Raw genomic sequence first — 21,293 nt, 5'->3', positions numbered from 1 at the left:
CATAAAATATTATGAGTCTAGGTAGTATTAATAATTTAATTTTCAAATATTTGATTTTCAAAATGTCATTCTGTCATTTTAGGCATTAGCTAAAGAAGATATTGATGCAGCTATTCAATCAATATTATACAGAGAAAATTATATAATTAAGGTAAGAATTGGCTGCAGAATGTGTCTCAAAAATTAAATTTTGTTTTTCCATTTCAGATGTAGTACATTGTCATTATAAAAATTTTAGGGGGCTTCCCTGGTGGCGCAGTGGTTGAGAGTCTGCCTGCCGATGCAGGGGACACAGGTTCGTGCCCCGGTCCGGGAGGATCCCACATTCCGCGGAGCGGCTGGGCCTGTGAGCCATGGCCGCTGGGCCTGCGCGTCTGGAGCCTGTGCTCCGCAACGGGAGAGGCCACAGCAGTGAGAGGCCCGCGTACCGCCAAAAAAAAAAAAAAAATTTAGAAAATATAGAAAACAATTAAAACACTCATTAGCCTTTAGGATTGAACTTAAAAGAGCTCTGAGATTGCTTTAATTTAGTTCCTCTCTTCCTATACTTTGTGAGGACTCTTTTATAGATACCTTATAAGAGTTTCCTCCTACTCACTTGTTCCTTCGTGTTAGTGGGGCTTCTGTGGAGTCACTAGGTATTCTTATTTTTTTTTCTGGCTGTGCTGTGCGGCTTGTGGGATCTTAGTTCCCTGACCAGGGATTGAACTCGGCCCCTCGGCAGTGAAGGTGTGGAGTCCTAATGACTGGACCGCCGGGGAATTCCCTCCATAGAATATTCTTCTTCCTCATTCTGTGTCGTTCCTTCTCTTCCTAGATAACTCTGTTCTTGAAGGCCCATCCCAAATGTCTACCAATTTGGAAATCTTGTAAAAAATTTAATTTTTCTATTGTAAAATATATATAACATAAAATTTGCTTTTTAACCATTTTTGAGTGTACAATTCAGTGACATTAATTACATTTATCTGTTGAGCAACCATAACCACTATGTATTTCTAAACCTTTTTCATCACCCCAACCAAAACTTTGTAGTCATTAAGTAGTAACTTCCCAGCTCTCCTTCCGCAAACCTCTGGTAACATCTAATTTATTTTCTGTCTCTATGAATTTGCCTATTCTAGACATTTCATGTAAGTGGAATCCTACAATATTTATCCTTTTGTGTCTGTCATATTTCACTTAGCATACTGCTTTTAAGGTTCATCCATGTTGTAGCATGTGTCAGAACTTCACTCCTTTTTATGATTGTATAATATTCCATTATACGTATATACCACATTTTGTTTATACCTTCATCTGTTGATGAACACTGGAGTTGTTTCCACCTTTTGGCTATTGTGAGTAATGATGCAGTGAACACTGGTATACTAGTATCTGTTTGAACCCCATATATCTCTTGCTACATGGTCCCTCCTCCTGTTGTTTTGTAGATTTGTTTTGTTGTCTGTCTTCCAGGGAGAGCAGGCATGTTGTCTAATTTATTCATGTATTCTTTGTTTCCAGTATTGTGTGTGTCACACAGAAGCCAACCAAATGGTTTAATTAATGGATGATTTTGTGGGTTATTCTTATGAATATAAATTAAGTTTAAAATTTGGAACAAGAAAACTTTAAGATAATATATTTGTCTTTCCTATCACTGTTTACTAGGAACTAGGTAAATATTTAAAGCATCATGACTTCTTAAATGCAAGAAAAAAAGAGATATTATATAAAAGATGGGTTGATCATGTGGCAGATCCTCTCCAGAAGAAAATTATAGAAAATGTTGCTTCACATAAGAAGATTATAAAAAGGAGACAAGAGGAATTAGATGCTTTTTTAAAATACGTAAATAAAAAGGTACTAAGAGATCATTTATTACTTTTTTCAGTTGCTTTAAAAGCTACAGTTATCTTTATTTATAATCATCCAAACAGCCTGCCCTTCCCAATTCTGTATATGTGTAATCTGTACTCCGTTATAGCACATACTATTCTTAAATCCAGGGCATGTGGAAAGGATGGAGGGAAAGGGTTAGGTCTGAATTTAAATGTGTACATTAGTATAATTTTTCTTTCTTTCTCCTATGTAATTGTTAATTTTATATACCAATTTAAAAAAATTGGACTCTAGGTTCAAGGTATATGTTTTTTTTGAATTTTTTGTGTTTTATTCTGGAACTTGATTATTTATAAAGCTATAAAATATTTCTGTTCTCCTGGCATTTTTAAGAGATCTGAGATGTTTGAATATTAAGTACCTAAAAACAAATTCCTGTATCTTTTAGTGTTCCAACATCCTTTATTAAAATCTTGCAAATTTTAAGTAGATTCCTTCTATCACTATAATATTTCTTACTTAAATACATTAAATTTAATTTCCAATTTGGTCTTCCCTTCCCTTTTGCATCTGTCATTGATGCCATTTCAAAGCATAAGAGTGGAACTGTGTGTTTGACTCTTGAGTCCTGTTATGCTCAAAATTAATTATGGACTGCTTGTTCTTACGTGTGGTTTTATTTCCTTCCTATAGGGAAATGCATTTATAGAGCATTATGATCCAAAAGAATATGATCCTTTTTACATGAAAAAAGAGGACCCGAATTTTCTGAAGGTAGATTTCTAATTTTAACTTTGGTATTATGTGGTTTGTTTTTTTGAGCAGTCCTAATATATAAGTAGTCCTTTAGTGATTTCCAATGAATGCAGTAAAATCTTAAGAATCATGTCCCATCTCCATATCTTAGAAAGGAACAAAAAAGCCAAAGTCCAAAGTAAATTAAACCTCTGTAAAATTTGAAAATATTGTATAATAATTGGGTGATAGATAACGTTAAAAAATTTCAGACTTTTAAATTTGTTACAAAAGTAATATATTTTTATGATATGTAAATGAGAAAATCAATTTTAAAATAAATAATAAGAGACCACTCACAATTCCATTACCCAGAATGAACTCATGAACATTTTTCTGTATATTCTTCAAGACTTCTTTCTAATTATAAACCAACTATACTTCAATTAAAAAAAAAGACTTCTTTCTATGGGTAGGTATATGTACACATTTTTATTTAACAAGAATGGGATCATACCACACATTAAGTTTTAAAATCTTTTTTTTCTCAGCAGTTTATGATTTGCTTTCTTTCTTTGTCAGTAAATGTAAATATACAATTGTAATCAATACATGGTATTCTGTTATTAATAGCTAACTTGCATTGAGAGCTTAACCAAATGTTAAGATTTCTTTTCACTTTATTTGAGCATTCACTGCTAATTTACAAATAAGGCAAGTGAGGCACGGGTGGGTTAAGTTACTTGTCCAAGGTTACACAGCTGTAAATAGCAGAGTACGGGTACGTTTCTAAACACATATACTATCTTGCTATACCATCTTTTTTTTTTTTTTAACATATTCCTTATTTTGAACCTCTAGATTGTTTTTGATCTATTGTTGTTATAAATGACATTATGATGAACATCCCTGTAACTATTTATTTCTTAATTTTTTCCGTTGGGTAAGTTGCTAGAAGTAGAACTGCTGGGTTAAAAATTATGCATGATTTTAATTCATATCACGAAATTGTCCTTCAGAATGGTTATATAAATTTGTACCTCCTCCCGAGAATCTATTTTTTCCACACTTTTGCTAATAGTGGATATTATTAAAGAAAATAAAACAAAAAACCTACCTTGAATCATAGACATTTTAAACTGCTGGTAGTTGCAGGGCAAAGCAGGTCTTTTAAGTTTTTCCCCAAATTAGGGTGTGTGTATGTGCTATTGTCCCTATTTTTATAGGTCAGAGTTAAACTGAGAGTTTAGAGTTATATCCTTAGACATACTAACTAGTAGCATACCTGGTAAGGGTTAGAATTGGGATTTGAAATCAGATCTTTTTTAAAATATTTATTTATTTATTTATTTAATTTTTGGCTGTGTTGGGTCTTCGTTGCTGTGCGCGGGCTTTCTCTTGCTGCGGCAGGGGCTACTCTTCGGCGTGGTGCGCGGGCTTCTCATTGCAGTGGCTTCTCTTGTCGCGAAGCACGGGCTCTAGGCATGCGGGCTTCAGTAGTTGTGGCTCGCGGGCTCCAGAGTGCAGGCTCAGTAGTTGTGGCACATGGGCTTAGTTGCTCTGCGGCATGTGGGATCTTCCCGGACCAGGGTTCGAACCTGTGTCCCCTGCATTGGCAGGCGGATTCTCAACCACTACACCACTAGGGAAGTCTGAAACCAGATCTTTTGGGTACCAGAATTCCATTCTGTTCTTTCACCATGTTGCCGCTCTAAATGAAGCTGATAGGTGACCTCTTAAGGTAAGCTGAGCACTTTGAGGTTATAGCAGCAGTTCTCAAAGTGAGGTACATAGACCTTTGACAGCCCCAAAACCCTTCTAGGGGGTCCATTAGGCCAAAACTTTTCATAATAGTGCCAAATTTTATTTGCCTTTTTCATTGTGTTGACATTTGCACTGATGGTACAAAAGCAGTGTTGGGTAAAACTGCTAGTACCTTAGAGCTACTTAAGTCAGTGTTACCAAATTATACTGGTACTGTACTCATATTCTTCACTGTCATGCACTCACAGTAAAAAAAAAAAAAATTCAATTTCACTTAATGTCCTTGATCAAACAGTAAAAAAATTATTAATTTTATTAAGTCTTACTCCCCCCTTTTTTAATTGAAGTATAGTTGATTTACAGTGTTAGTTCCTAGTGTTCAGCAAGGTGATTTGGGTTTTTAGTTTTTCAGATTCTTTTCCATTATAGTTTATTACAAGATATTGAATATAATTTTCTGTGCTATACAATAGGACCTTGTTGTTTATCTGTTTTACTCTATGCAGTAGTTTGTATCTGCTAATTCCAAACTCCTAATTCATTCCTTCCCTCCAAGTCTTGGACTTTTCTACACATCTTTTTAATATTCTGTGATGAAATGGGAGGTATGCAAAGAACATTTCTGCATACTGAAATACAGTATGATTGTTTGAATTGTGAGCTGAACTGGCTGATTTTTTTTCATGGAACATCATTTTTACTTGAAAGAATGACTTACAGACTATGTTTATTATGTCTTGGGTGTTTGGTAGACATTTTCTGGAAAATTAATGAAGTGAGTCTGTCACTTCAAGAAAAACAGCTGACAATATTTGTTGCCAGTGATAAAATGTGAACTTTCAAACAAAAATTTGAATTTTTGAAATATCATACTGACCATCATGTGTGACAGTGTTCAAATACTCAAAGACTTTACTGATGAGACTGGTGATGATATTAATGAATGTGATTATTGTATAATGAAATGTATTAACATTTGGAAGACCTCACATAACTCAGTGATCTAATTTTCTCTAAACAACCAATTCATGATATGGATAAAAGATTCATTCAGAGTTCAAGTTCAAGATGGACCAATGGATTTTAATGTAGCAGAGTTTGAATAATTCATTGATATGGTTTCAGATTCTACATCATAACTGACCTTTAAGAAGCTGCCACTTGTTGAGTTTGGGTATAGTATTGATATCTAAAAAGAAATCCACAGTGATCTGAAAAGGCTATTAAAACAAGAGCTAACCATGCTTCTTTGGCTGAAGGGCCTTGTTAGGAGATGTATTGGAGTGCTGCCATCTCTTTGTAATTTGTTAAATATATATAATAATTAGATTACTGTTAGTTTGTAGATGCTGTAATCTTGGTTATTCTGGCATAAGAGCTTGGCATGGATGCTTAGAATAGACTGAAAAAGAGCTGGAACCCAGTCCTCAAAGAAGTGTTTTTCTTGTAGGTTACCATCCCACCATTTCGTGACCCTTTGAAAAAGGCACAATATGACAAAGACAATGGAAAAAGAATTCTTCTTCAGTGTGAGACTGGTACTTAGTTTCTAATTGTTATGTGGTTTCATAACCCAAGAGCAATGGGAGTTGCATTTAAGGATGCTAATTTAGGTTGCTCATCTTCCTACAGGCAGAATATTTACAATGAAAGAATTTAAAGAGGTTGAGAAGGCCAAACTGCATTCCAGATTTCCAGGAATTTCTAATTCAAGGCACTTTATGACTCCAAATGAGTGGCTTAAACTGCCTACAAACTACATAGAGAGTGAATTTTGTAAAAGGAGCAGGTAATGGTTAGTATGATAGAAATTATGGAACCTCTTCGAATTTGAAAACTGTTTCTTGAGACAATGATATATATTTTGTCATAATTATGATTTTTAAAAACTATTTCATTTTTCAATGAGAAGTCTACTGTAATTCTTGTCTTTGTTCCTCTGTATGTGATGTTTCTTTTTTCTTGGGTACTTTCAAGATTTTCTCTTTGTCTTTGGTTTTCATTAGCTAGTCTATGATGTGTGTAGGTGTTTTTTCCCCTTTCTTTTTGTTTGATCCTACTTAGGGTTCACTGAGATTCTTATATCTGTGGTTTGATGTCTTTCATTATTTGGGGGGAAATTCTAGGCTGTTATCACTTCAGATATTTCTTATGCCTCATTCTTCCTGTGTGGTTTTTAAAAAAATTTATTGGAGTATAGTTGATTTAAAATGTTGTGTTAGGGATTCCCTGGTGGCGCAGTGGTTGAGAGTCCGCCTGCCGTTGCAGGGGACATGGGTTTGTGCCCTGGTCCGGGAAGATCCCACATGCCACAGAGCAGCTGGGCCCATGAGCCATGGCCGCTGAGCCTGCACGTCCGGAGCCTGTGCTCCGCAACGGGAGAGGCCACAGCAGTGAGAGGCCCGTGTACCGCAAAAAAAAAAAAAAAAAAAAAGTTAGTTTCTGCTGTGTAGCAAAGTGAATCAGTTATACATATATATATATCCACTCTTCTTTTAGATTCTTTACTCATATAGGTTATTACAGAGTATTGAGAAGAGTTCCCTGTGCTATACAGTAGGTTCTTATTAGTTATCTATTTTATATATAGTAGTGTGTATATGTCAATCCCAGTCTCCCAGTTTATCTCTCCCCCGTGTTTTTTTTAACTTAAGTATAGTTGATGTACAATATTATATAAGTTTTTCAGATGCACAGTGCAGTGATTCACAATTTTTAAAAGTTACACTCCATTTATAGTTATTATAAAATATTGGCTATACAAAAATATCCTTACAGCTTATTTATTTTATACATAGTAGTTTTTACCTCTTACTCCCCTACTCCTAACTTGCCCCTTCCCCTTTCCTCTCCCCACTGGTAACCACTAGTTTGTTCTCTGTATCTGTGAGTCTGTTCTTTTTGTTGTTGTTGTTATAGTTACTAGTTTGATTTATTTTTTAATTAAGTTATTTATTTTTGGCTGTGTTGGGTCAGGTCTTCGTTGCTGCACGCAGGCTTTCTCTAGTTGCGGCGAGTGGGGGCTACTCTTCGTTGCGGTGCTTGGGCTTCTCATTGTAGTGGCTTCTCTTGTTGCAGAGCACAGGCTCTAGGTGCACGGGCTTCAGTAGTTGTGGCACGTGGGCTCTAGAGTACAGGCTCCATAGTTGTGGCGCATGGGCTTAGTTGCTCCGCAGCATGTGGGATCTTCTTGGACCAGGGCCTGAACCTGTGTCCCCTGCATTGGCAGGCGGATTCTTAACCACTGCGCCACCAAGGAAGCCCCTGTTTTAGTTTTTAGATTCCACCTGTAAGTGATATCATACCATATTTGTCTTTCTTTGTCTGACTTATTTCACTAAGCATAATACCCTCCAAATCCATGCATGTTGTTGCAAATGGCAAATTTTCATTCTTTTTTCAAGGCTGAGTAGTATTCCATTGTGTGTGTTTTGTGTGTGTGTGTGTGTGTGTGTGTGTGTGTATCACATCTTCTTTACTCATTGATCTGTTGATGGACACTTAGGTTGACTGTATATTTTGGCTATTGTAAATACTGCTGCTGTGAACATTGGGATGCTTTTGTTTTTTTTGGATACCCAGGAGTGGAAATGCTAGGTCATATGGTAGTTCTATTTTTAGTTCTATTCTTCTTTTTTTTTTTCCTTTCTGAGGCTCCAGTTCTATGTATGTTAGACCACTTGATATTGTCCCTTAGTTCTTAGATACTCTGTTTTTATTTATTTATGTATTTTTTCTTCTTGTATTTTAGTTGGACAGTTTCTACCCACCTATCTTTAAGTTCACTGAGTCTCTCCTCAGCTGTGTCCCATCTATTGATCACCATCAAATGAACCTTTCCTCAGCTTTGTCTTACATACTGAAGAGACGATCAGAGGAATTCTCCATTTCAGATGTGATGATTTTTATTTCTAGTATTTCCATTTGATTTTTTTCACATAGGTTTAATTTTTCCTAAAATCCTCCATCTGCTCATTCATATTATTCATCTTTCCACTAGACTCTTTAACATATTAATCATAGTTATTTTAAGTTCCTCATTTGAGAGTTCCAGCTCAGGTTCATTCTGAATCTGGTTCTGTTGACTGCTTTATCTCTTGACAGTGGGATATTTTGTCTTGCTTTTTTTTGGCATGTCTTGTAAGTTTTAATTGAATGCTAGGCATTAGAGGTAGAATAGAACAGAGTGAATATTTATGTCTAGAAATGAATATGCTTTTTCTTCTGTCAGGCATTAGCGTGGAGAATTGGGCTTACCTAGTCCGAAATTGAGCAGGGTTTAGGTATTATTATTGCTATTGTAACTTGCAATGCATCACAGACTTCAGATGCCTCTAGTGGTGGGCTTTTGTTACCTTGTGCTTAGGGTAGGGGCTGGGGTACCTGAGGGGTTTTCTCAGGTGTTCCTGTGCCCTCCTCAGTTTTTGGCTATCCCTGCAAGGCTGCATCACAGAGGTGGAGGGAGTGAGGTGTCTCCATGGTCTTGCTTCATCCCAGAAGTATTCTTTTTTTTTAAAATTTATTTTAATTAATTAATTTATTTTTGGCTGTGTTGGGCCTTTGTTGCTGCGCGCGGGCCTCCTCTAGTTGGCAGCAAGTGGGGGCTACTCGTTGTCGTGATGCATGGGCTTCTCGTTACGGTGGCTTCTCTTGTTGCGGAGCATGGTCTCTAGAGTACAGGCTCAGTGGTTGTGGCGCACGGGCTTAGTTGCTCCGCGGCATGTGGGATCTTCCCAGACCAGGGCTCGAACCTGCGTCCCCTGCATTGGCAGGTGCATTCTTAACCACTGCACCACCAGGGGAGACCCCGCCAGAAGTATTCTGCTGTTGCTTGTTGGTAGGCTCAAAGAGGGAGGTAAAGGAATGTTCTCTGTTTTCTTTATCCTAGCCTCAGTTTTAGGCAAGCCCTATATACTTGAGCCTCAGGAGTAGGGTTTTCTTAGAGTTCCTTTCTCTTCTCCCTGTAGCACCCAAACACTAACTTATGTCTGTGGTTGTTCTTGGATGGTAGTTTCCTGCCCCTCTTCCAATAGTAGCATACCTCTGCTGGGTTTAAGTATAGGATTCTGGGCACAGGCAATTTCTTGCACCTCCTCCTGGGACAGAGGGTATTAATTCCTATCCCTATCTTAGTAACAATAGAGCCTTAAGTCTGTCCTGGATATAAGAGGATTTCTCATCCCTCTTCCAGAGGTAGATAGAGTTTGCTTTTACTCCTCTCCCAAAAGCCCTAGATCTTTGCTTATCACCCTGGGGGAAAAAGAGTTTGCTTCCCTTACGCCAGCAGCTTAATGCTTTGCTTTGTAAGGGGGAAGGATCCAGGAAAGTGGGAAGGGCACTTGTTTACCTAGCACTGTCAATCTCTTCCTGCATATCTTTGCCACTGATGGGGGTTTTCTCTGGTTTTCTGCTCTGTGCCCAGTCTTTCTTGTTAGCACCTGGTGCAGGCCCATGGAAAAGAGCTTGCTCATGAGTGTAAACACTTCTTGTATGAGGTCTCCCCAGCTATTCCAAAATGACATGCTAGCCCACACTTGGCCTTTAAGCATTCATTAAAGTTTTAGCTGATATCTTTTGTTTTTAATTATTAGGCTTTATTTTTAAGAGCAGTTTTAAGTTTATCAAAAATTTAAGCAGAAAGAGAATTTCTGTATATTCTGTCCTCCCCATTCCCCACTTTAGTTTCCTCTATTAACATCTTGCATTAGTGTGGTACATCTGTTACATTTTGTGAACCAGTGTTGATTCATCCTTAAATGGAAACAGAACTCTAATAATTTTCTTATTTTTAAAAAAATTTGCTATAAATGGCACTGTAAATGTTACATAAACCAGAAATAAACCTTAAGACAGAATTCTGAAAGAATGGGCTTTCTACTTTTTTTCATTGTCTTTGAGAATCATAAGCCTAACTCTAGTAATTAGGTAGGGTCTACCCAAACCAGGAATCTGTTCATGACAGATTTAACTCAGGTTGTATGTGAAGGTGATGATATTGAGAATATTGATTTTATATTGAGCTAATAATGGGCACATGGTAGGTTCCAATTGCAGTATTTATTTTCCTCCTCAGGAAGGTTCTGGAGATGACTAATATGGTAAGGAAAATGTTTTCTTTGGATGATTTTCTGGATTTTTCTCTGTGTATCACATTGCTCCACTCTCGTGGAGGCTAGTATGTTTGGGGAAGACTGGCTTATCTGAGCCCTTGTACTAAATATTAGTCTTTGTATATATCATATGTAAATATCTTATATATTAATACTTTTAATATCTCTTTCATATTTTCCATCACCTTTGGTAATTTCTTTGGATATATTTTCCAGTTTACTATTCTTTTTTTACTGTGTTGAATATTAAAATGTTAATTTCTGAAATTTTCTCCCCTTACCCACCCCATATGCTTCTTCATTCCTGATAGGCTCTTCTTGTTTTCTAGTCTTGGTGATTGGATAATTTATTTCTTTAAACATTTTATATATTGCCATTCTACATTCTATATTTGATCATTCCAAATTCTGTATTTTGGGGGGATGCTAATAAATCTTTTGTTTTTCTCTGCTGATTCTCATTTATAATGGTTTGCTTTCTCGTATGCTTAGTGAATTTTATTTGTGAGTTCAATTTATCTTTGGGTGTACTATTGGCCTAAATTGGGGAAACTTTTCTATCTACACAGATGATTTGCTTCTGTTTCTGCCTCTGCCAGTAGCTGGGATGCCATCAACCTGGGCCTAACCAGCTCCCTTCAAATGTCTAGGCTCAGTGTGGCAGTCTCAAGTGTAGTGTCCCCACCTTACAGCTGGCATAGACAGGGCTCAGTATTCTGTTAGCTCTGTTATTGGCATCTGCCCTCAGGGATTATTATCTGTTATTCCACCTGCCCTTGCTGCCCACCATTATGGCCGTAAGTTCCCACACCTCTAGCGTCTACTACATTTGTGTGTGTGTTTTTTTCTTAAAGACCCCCTCCTTCTCTTGTAAGACTAGTGACACCTCAAAGGGTACATTCTATCCAGGGTCTAGTTGTTTGAAGTAAATGGATTCCCTCAAAGCAGTGAATTTCAAATTGTGAATTTCAAAATATACAGTAACAGCTTGTAAAGACACCAAGGTGTACATAGGCATGGATAGTCTTAAGGGTCTCAACTTCCAAATTCTGAAGTCTATATGTACTCTTTCCAAAAGTTGATCTGCCTGAGAACAAGCCTGCATTCATATGACTTCTTATCCCACTTTTTAAAAGAGAGGCATATCTTTCAACCTGGTTATAAAAAATTTTAAGGTACCAAATAAAGGGACAAATAAAAATACTGGCTTCTGAGAGACTTCCTTTAATGATGAAGCAAGAAAACTTAACCAACAGGTCTTTCTGTATTTCCCTGTCATATATATTTTATTTTACTTTAATTAACTGATTAATTGATTGATTTAAAGGCATGCTACAGAATCAGGGTACTTGGTCTGTGTTGGGTTGCTTTGAATTTGGAGTAGCTAAAGCTGTATAATTTAGTGATGCTTCTTTTATTTTATTTATTTTTAAATTTTATATATATATATTTATTTTTGGCTGCGTTGGGTCTTCATTGCTGCGTGCAGGTTTTCTCTAGTTGCTCAGTAGTTGTGACGCACGGGCTTAGTTGCTCTACAGCATGTGGGATCTTCCCAGACCAGGGCTCGAACCCGTGTCCCCTGCATCGTCAGGCAGATTCTTAACCACTGCACCACCAGGGAAGTCCTGATGCTTCTTTTAAATATAGCTGGAATGTTTTCTGGTACTGTCAGAATTTCAAAATATAATAGCTATAATCCTCTGATAACAGTTTTTTTGATTGTTTTCAGATTTAGTGTGCTTTATTTAATATGGTGGTTAAAATATATTTTATCACATAGTATCCTAAAATTTTCCTTGCTTGTAAGGCCAATACTCATTTTATCTTAATGAATATTTGATATTTTAAAAAATCTATTAAGATACAAACTTATTTAAACTTGCAATGAAAAATTATAGGTGTCACCTTTAAAATGTTCAAGGGGTTATGTGGTTTTTCAAAACTCTTTTAAGGAGCATATAAACAAAACTGCTTGAAGATCACTGCCTCAGAGCTGCTAGTCAGCCATTACTATATACAGTATATTTTTTGTTCATATATATACATATATATATATATATATCTCTTTACATGTACTGTAATTACCTTGAGGATAGTAATTGAGTGGCATAAAGTGCTTGTTTCATGGACTAATGAAGTAATGAGCAGGGAGAGGGGGAGGCCAAAGACCCTGCTATATAAATCTAGGTCACTGGAAGATTGGAGGTGCTATCAGCAGAAGATGGAACATAGGAGGAGCAGATTCAGAAATGCAATTGATGAGTTCAGTTTTGTTCATACTGAGTTTTATATACTGGTAGTCCTTTCAAGTAAAGATGTATTACAGATTGTTGGAAAAGTGAGGCAACAGCTCAAGAGAGAAGGGGATTTGAGGTTGGAGAACTAAATTAAAGAGTTGTTCACTTTGGAAATGAGAGTAAAAGCATAGGAATGGATTAGATAGGCTGAGGAGAGAATACTGGGAAAAAGAAAAATACTGAGATGAAAGGTTGTGCTATAAAGTTTAGGAGGTGGGAAGAAGAAAAGGAGACAGAAGAAGCAGTCTGTGATTTGCCACAGATATCAGGAGAGGAAAGGGTGACAAGAAGGATCAGGCACTATGCCAAATATAGAGAACTGAGAGGAAGCCATTGGATTCCTTGACTAAGGACATTCCTGTCCCTACTTTTGGTTTGCTCTGAGCAGGAGAGGTAGTTGAGAAGTCTAATCCGATAATACTCTTCTCATCCAACCTTTTCATTATTGTTTGGTACCCTTAGTATTTACTCTCATCTCAAGGTTCTGCCCCAGGATAGCTTTGCCTAAGAATGTTCCTGCAGACAAATGGGCCACTGCATTAGTCCTTCTCAGATATATTAACACAGGAAACCCTTTTTTCCCTCTTGTTAGTAGTGCTTTATACCCTAATCTAAATGTTTGCCATACCGATTTCTTTTACTCAAAACATATTTCAAAATCCACATTCTCTAGGAATATTCATTCTGACTAAATCAGGATCAGACTGATCCTTTCCATTAATTCTTTTTTTTTTTGCGGTACGCGGGCCTCTCACTGTTGTGGCCTCTCCCGTTGCGGAGCCTCAGCGGCCATGGCTCACGGGCCTAGCTGCTCCGCAGCATGTGGGATCTTCCTGGACCGGGGCATGAACCCGTGTCCCCTGCATCGGCAGGCAGACTCTCAACCACTGCGCCACCAGGGAAGCCCTCCATTAATTCTTTGTGTGGCTATTTGCATGCTAGGTGTACTGGGTGTGTTAGTTACGATAATGGCTCTTGGTTTCAGACAACTGAAGCCACCCCAGAAAAGGATTCATTTATTGAGGACTTAACACTGCTCATGAAATCATTGGGAGGTCTTAAGAAACAGGGCTGAATTTCAGAAATAACTCCCAAAATCACAGTGTAGAATTGGCTGGCCAAGGGATGTGTTGTTTCTACTATGATCAGGAAACTGCTGAATCAGGAAGCTGCTGCTCCAGTGGTTGGCTTAGAACCCCACCAGGTCTGCTGTAATCTGTGCCAACAAAATGGATGCTCCTCACAGGGCCAGTATCACCCTTCCAACCAACTCTTTTTTTAAGATTTATTATTTATTTATTTATTTAATTAATTTATTTTTGGCTACGTTGGGTCTTAGTTGCGGCACACAGGACCTTTCCTTGCGGCGCACCATCTCTGCGTTGTGGTGCGTGGGCTTCTCTCTAGCTGTGGCCTGTGGGTTTTCTCTTCTCTAGTTGTGGCATGCTGGCTCCAGGGCGTGTGGGCTCTGTAGTTGTGGCGCGCGTTTTCCAGAGCGCGTGGGCTCTAGTTGAGGTGCGCCAGCTCAGTAGTTGTAGCGTGTGGGCTTAGTTGCCCAGCAGCATGTGGGATCTTAGTTCCGTGAGCGGGGATCGAACTCGCGTCCCCTGAGTTGTAAGGTGGATTCTTTACCACTGGACTACCAGGGAAGTCCCCCAACCATCTCTTGACTGGGGCAAGACTAGAGGGGTCTAAGGCACCTGCCTGCCACCTTATGGCAAAGGAGACTGGGAAATGGGTTGTTTGGATTCTTTCTTAGGAAAAGCATTTTACGTTTATGCTTGTAAATGACAATCTCTGGAGCTTCTTTTTACATTTAGAGTATAAGCTGTAGGATATAGGGAATACTTTAAACTTTGCCTAGCTGATTCTAGGGTCTCAGTAAATAGTAAACCAGTCTCTATCATAGTTTCAGCAATTCTGAAACACCCAAGAATGCACACCAGTTTGAAGTAATGATATTTTGGACAATATACGTAGCAGTCAATGTATAACAATGATTTCTGTATAAATGCAAGCTAATATTCTTTTCAGGACATCCTCTCACACCTGTTATCTTATTAAAGGTTAAAAGTAAAAGTGAATTTTAACGAAAGTAGTTTTGACTTGAAACCCTCTGCAAAAACTCCTCATCTTCTGGAATCCCAGGAAGAAGAAAAAGCAGTTGTTTACAAGTAAGCCTGTTATTCCATAGCTTTGTTCTTCTTTCATTTAACATGCTTGGCTGTGTTTTCATCCCCTGCCATCATTTTAAGTTGCTGGGGTCGGTGCCAAGGAATACACCAGACTCTTGTGGCTGGACATCAGGCATTTCCCACCACTGGGAAAGGTGGCAACTTTCCTCAGCTTTTTCTGGTTTTAAAGAACAAACAGCTGACACATTCAGAAATAACAAGCATAGACATAGAAAAAAGTTGTTAACAACTCATACTAAAGTTAAAGGTTAGGAGGTTTTTAATTGAATTGGAGCGGTAAAAATGGAATTTTGGACTAGTTCTGGTGGGTAGTAGCTGTTACAATATTGTACCCAGAGTGAAGAGAGGTTATAAGCAGAAAAGTGGTACATACTACTGTGTGTGTAACATGGCGAATCATCTCAATTTACTAGTTAATGGAATTAAAAGTAAGAGATTTCTCTACATAGTTACATAACTGGTTAAGTATCTGATTAAAAGTAATGAGATCCATCAGACATTGTTTTCTTGGGTTTTTTTTACTTCTTTTTTTTTGAATTTTATTTTATTGTTTTATACAGCAGGTTCTTATTAGTTATCTATTTTATACATATTAGTGTATATATGTCAATCCCAATCTCCCAATTCATCCCCCCCCCACGCACACACTTTCCCCCCTTGGTGTCCATATGTTTGTTCTCTACATCTGTGTCTCAATTTCTGCCTTGCAAACCGGTTCATCTGTACCATTTTTCTAGATTCCACATATATGTGTTAATATTCGATATTTGTTTTTCTCTTTCTGACTTCACTCTGTATGACAGACTCTAGGTCCATCCACGTCTCTACAGATGACACAATTTTGTTCCTTTTTATGGCGGAGTAATATTCCATTGTATATATGTACCACATCTTCTTTATCCATTCGTCTGTCAGTGGGCAGTTAGGTTGATTCCATGACCTGGCTATTATAAATAGTGTTTCAGTGAACATTGGGGTGCATATGTCCTTTTGAATTATGGTTTTCTCTGGGTGTATGCCCCTCAGACATTGTTGAAGGGAATGTAAAATGGTGCAGCAACTTTGGAAAACAGTTTGTCAGTTTCTCAAAAAGTTAAACATTAAATTACCAAGTGACCAGCAATTTAACTCCTAGGTTTCTATCCAGGAGAAATGGAAATATATGGCCACATAAAGGCTTGTGTATGAGTGGGTGTACATGGCACCATTATTCATAATAGCCCAAAAGTGGAAACCACCCAGATGTTCATAAAGTGGTGAATGGATAAACAAAATGTGGTGCATCCATACATGGAATATTATTTGGAAATTAAGAGGAAAAGAAGTACTTACACTTGCTATACAACACGGATGAACTTCAAAACTATTATACTCAGTGAAAGAATACAATCACAATTTTTATTCTATTTATATTTAAGTGTAATGTTCAGCAAAAGCAAATCTATAGAGACAGGAAGTTGATTATTGGTTGCCTGGGGCTGGAGTTGGGAATGGAGAGTGACTGTAAGTGAGCATGAGGTTTTGGACTGATAGAAATGTTCTAAAACTAGATCATGGTGGTGGTTACACAACTCTGGAGATACACTAAAAATCATTGATTTGTGCATTTAAAATGGGTGAATTTTATGGTGCATAAATTATATCGTAGTAAAACTTGATAATAATAAAAAAAAGAACCTAGCAAGGCAGAAGATAAGTGAGCTTACATGATGTTTAGGAGGTTGGCTTACAGTTAGTTCTCTGTTCCTAAAAAGCTCGAAAGTAAGCTGCAGTAGTTTCCCTTTCCTCATTCTGAATAAACTCAGAATTTGTTGAATAAATACAACGTGGCAGAAGCCAGAGAGCTCTTAGAGATGCTTGATTCTGACATGTCCAGCAGAGAGAACAACTGGTTGCCTCATGAGGGTCTTTTTAGTGATTTAAAGTAGAAACAGATAACTGTTAGAGATGGTGCTCGCCATTGTGGACTTCTCAGTGTTTTTGAGGTGTGGTTTAACACTTTGCTGCTTTTTTGAATGGGAGCTGAAGTTGAGGGATAATAGGCAGTATTGAAATTAAGCCCTATTCACTTGGTAGCTGAAATCCTTAAAAGATGGAATGCTTTAGCATCACTCTTTTCTGTTAGGCTCCAAAAGAGTAATAAGTTCCTCTGCAATCTGTAACTGCCATGGTCTCATACATATTTGTATGAGTCAGGTTTTAGGATAATAAACATCTTAATCCTATTTAATTTTTATATATTGTATAAAAGGAGAGGTTTTGTCCTTTAATGTCTTTTATAGCAGAGTGTGACTCAGATATGAAGGAGAATATTGCATTGTTGGAGTACCTAGGGGCTTAAACTAGAGGCTTAAATTCATGAGCTCCCCCTGGAGGAAGGAGGAAGATTATATTTTCTTCCATGAATTAGGGAAGCATACCAATTACAGCATCGAGGTGGAAGAGGCATGTTTGTCTTTGGTAGAGTTAGACCTTCCCAGGGAAGCCACAGTGGACACCTCTGTGAGGGGCTCATATATGCCAGAGAACCCTCACTCAGCTATTTGATTAAGCAGCAATGAAATTTCAGATGAAAATATTACTAGAGCAAGGTAATGCTATTTATTTGGGTTTATTTTTCATAAAAATGTGTAAATTCATATAGAACTCATCAGCTTCAAATTTAAATAAAATATTAAATGCTACAATTGAGTTGATAGGAGAATTTTTTCCTTTCTGGTTCCTCCCTCTGGAAACACAGGGTCATCCTTTCTGGAAAAAGAACCTCTATGTTACCAGGAAGGATAGAATCCAAGTCCCAAAGAGGCCAACTCTAAAGGGCACTTTTCTTCCTTGAACTTTCTTGAGCTAGGAGGCAGACAGGGATGAGGACCAGGATGCAGTGAGAGCCGGTGTAGTTCCATCTTGTAATACACAAGGCAGCAATTGCTGATACCAAAATCTGAGCTGCTGGGAACAACTTCTCTGTATGGCAGTCTTCCCGGAAGACAGGAAGCAGTGGGCCACCCTCCCTACCCTCTCCCCCTGCCAAAAGGGAGTGAGTAGAAGAAACTGAGGCAGGTTTCCTTGGTTCAGAGGGAATGAAGAGAGTTGCCCCTGGCAGCTGCACAATAGAGGTGTCCTCTAGAAGGTGGACTGTAGGATTTCCCTAGCTCCCTCTCCTGATTTTGCCCTTCTTCCATCCCTCCACCATCTCTACCATCTCTCTACCACATTTACCAGTTACCACACTCAAGCCAGGCCCCAAATTTTGTTCCCCTTAATTTAGCCAAGAAAGGCAAAAATTTTCAAAAGGACCATATACTGAGTTAAAGTAGTAAAGTTTAAAAAGTAAAAGTCCCCAAATGTAAAATGTATAGGAATGTAGTTGTTCACAGATTTCTCATCCTAAGGTGACTTTGGTTAAACTTGGTGCCATTTGACTTGTCTAGGCTAGCCTACTGCTTCCCGGTCTAGGGGCCACTTCCCTTCAGTTCTCTTCTCTACACCCTGTGTCCCGAGTCTCTGGAGTGTAGCTTCTGTTAGGAGTGGATTTGAAGGAGAAGTCACAGCCTATCCTCCCCATCTCCCAGTTAGAAATCAATAGGGAAATGATTTGTTTGTCTGAGTCTACAGTCAATCTATCATACTTCTTTTCTGACTCTGTTTCCCCACTCCTAAAGGATAAGGGGGCTACTTTTTTTTAACTCACGGTAAATGTATTAAGATTTAATTTTGTGGTTTCACTCCTTTTACTGTCATGTTTTAGTATCCTCCCATGTGCTTGCTTGCTTTCTTCCGCAAATTTTAACAAGAACCTTCTCTGAACCAGGCAGTGTTTGAAAGGCTGGAGACTAGAGGTAAACAAGACAGATAAATCTCTGATCTCAAGGAGCTCACATTTTGATGGGAGACAGACAATAAACAGGCAAATATATATCACTTGAGCTAGTAATTGCAATGAGGAAAATAAAACAGGAAGTTGCTGGAGAACTACCCAACCAAACAGGTTTAAATGGACAGTGAGGAAAAACAATACAATAAGTTGCTTTGTAATCATACCCTACACACCCTTCTTATGTACTGTACTGGTTATGGGTCTCTTGATATAACCAGCCCCAAACAGGATTATTCTTTTTTTTTTGGCTACACCACATGGCATGTGGGATCTTAGTTCCCCTACCAGGGATTGAATCCGTGGCCCCTGAAGTGGAAGCACGGAGTCTTAACCACTGGACCACCAGGGAAGTCCCAAGGATTAGTCTTAATTTTGCACTCTGCCCCTCTTCCTGCCAAATTTCTCTTAGTTCAGTGAATAGGACTATAATCCAAAAAGGACCCCTAGGATAAAAGTCTAGGAGTCATTTTTTATTTCTTGCTTTCACTCAATTCGCATGTCTTATAGGTAATGAGCTCTGTTAGCTCGTTCACTTCTCAATTCTTCAGTACTACCACTGGTTCAAGCCTCTGTGATCTTACCTGGCCTATTGCATTAGCCTCCTAACTCATTTTCCTGCTTCTGCTCTCGCCCCTGTATAATCAGTTCCCCATGCAGCACCATATTCTTTTAAAAGTGTTAATTAGATCAGAATTCTCCCCTACTCAAAACCTTCTAATGGCCTCCCCTCACACTTTGAATTTTATTCTAACTCCTTATCATGGCCTCTAACCTCCTATACGATTGGGCACCTGCCTCCTCCCCACCTGTATCACCTGCCTTTCTTTCCACGCTCACTATGTTCCTTTTCTTGTTGTGTGAACGCGTCAACCTCACCCCCATCTCAGGCTTTTGCCTCTACCAGTCCATCTGCCTGGAACACTCCTTCCACAGATCTCTCCATGTCTCATTTTCTCAGGTCACTCAGACTTCTGCACAAACATCATCTCTCCAGAGAAGCCTTCTCTGACTTCTCTACTTAAAATACTCTACCTCATCCATTCCTCCACCCTCCCACCTCCTTTACCTGTGGAGAGGTAGGATCCACGACTTGAGGTCAGGACAATCCATCATTACAAGAGGAAGGAAGGCAGAGGGCATAGCCATAGATGAAACCAGCTTGGTGAATTTTGTGAAGGAAGATTGTTTACTTCTGTTTAATTTGTTTCCTCACATAAGTCAGAAGGTCATCCATCAGCTGATAGTGAAGGCGGACAGAGATTCAGAGGTTTGAAAAGAGAAGGGAAGAAGGGAACCTAGTATTTTATAAATCACAATAATCCTAGTGTAAATTAGCACTCCAGGCCTATTGACATCAGAAAGCAGGACCATAGGGGTCCCTCAAATCATACCACACATCAGTGCTCTACCCCACCTATAATAGGGTTGGCTCTGTCCTGGAAGCTCCTTGTTTCTGAATCCAGATAGAGTGAGGAGAGGCTGAGTCAGGAGCTTTAGGTGGGGACCCTGCCTCCAAGTCACTTAGCGCCAACAGGAGGGCTAGGTTTCAGGGAGATCAGCTCAGCTAAAGCAGAGGAATTCTTTCTGCTCTTGTAAGCCCCTCATCCCTGTATCAATTACACTTTTCTGTCATTTTCAAAAGATTTTAGCAACCAAGGAGCACACACCCTGAGCCTTGGCTGGTAAAAGAGGACACAAAAGAAGGCTGCTTCAAAGGAAGCCATCTGCCAGCAGGAATCATTCAGGATGAGGAGCAAGAAAGGCGCTCAAGAATTGTTCTGTGTCTAAGAAGAGCATCTGCAATAAACTTCATCTTTGAGTCCAGTGTCTGTATGATCATTAAGAAATGACAGTACTGTATATTGACAGTTACTGCAAATGTATTTCCCCAGGAGTTAAGAAATGTTGCCTGAAAGATACAATAAAAATACTAATAGCTACCTTACTTAGCACCCATCTCAGTTCACTTGCTCTTTCCCTAAATTGTCAGGCACCCTTAAAATCCACACCGACATATTCTCCCCAGGTTTCTCCAGCAGTCTTTAGAAAATTTAAAAATTCATTTTGATTACCCACGTGCTGATTCTGAGTCTGCAAAGTTATAAAAATTCATTTTGATTACCCCTCTGGCTCATGTTGAGTTTGACTCCTAGTCACAGAAGACTTAGGACCTGGAGCATAGGAGGAGAGACTTTTGTTTTCCTTAGGCAAAAGGGGCACTAAAAATCAATCCTCGCTTCTTCTTGTTGCCCTGGATCATACAGATAAATGGTAAGTTCTCTTTAGGATTAATTTACATGACCTAAATTTATATATATGTATATTTTAAACTAAAACCTGGGGTGGTGTCGTATTGGACGGTTGAAGGCCTGGCGGACGTCGCACGGAGAGGCCGGGGTGGCGGCGAGCCCGAGCGGTGGCGGGGGGTGGTGGTGGTGGGGGCGGCTCCTTCCTTTCTGCGCCCCCTGTGGAGAGAGGTGTAGGGGGC

General features: G+C 38.7%; 1 protein-coding gene across 1 annotated transcript in view; it reads left to right on the top strand.

Moving 5' to 3' along the window:
- FAM228B (family with sequence similarity 228 member B) overlaps positions 1-20,624 on the top strand; it is a 35,614-nt gene extending 14,990 nt beyond the window's left edge. Inside the window, exons 4-8 of the mRNA XM_060168978.1 lie at positions 83-151; positions 5,774-5,861; positions 5,956-6,112; positions 14,800-14,907; positions 20,448-20,624. Coding sequence (XP_060024961.1) covers positions 83-151; positions 5,774-5,861; positions 5,956-6,112; positions 14,800-14,907; positions 20,448-20,454 — 429 coding nt within the window. The 3' untranslated portion in view covers positions 20,455-20,624. The remainder of the gene's footprint in view (positions 1-82; positions 152-5,773; positions 5,862-5,955; positions 6,113-14,799; positions 14,908-20,447) is intronic.
- Positions 20,625-21,293: the final 669 nt, after the last annotated feature.

Source organism: Lagenorhynchus albirostris, chromosome 13, assembly GCF_949774975.1.
Source record: "Lagenorhynchus albirostris chromosome 13, mLagAlb1.1, whole genome shotgun sequence".
Classification (NCBI taxonomy): domain Eukaryota; kingdom Metazoa; phylum Chordata; class Mammalia; order Artiodactyla; family Delphinidae; genus Lagenorhynchus; species Lagenorhynchus albirostris.
This window is presented reverse-complemented; position numbering and strand designations above follow the sequence as displayed.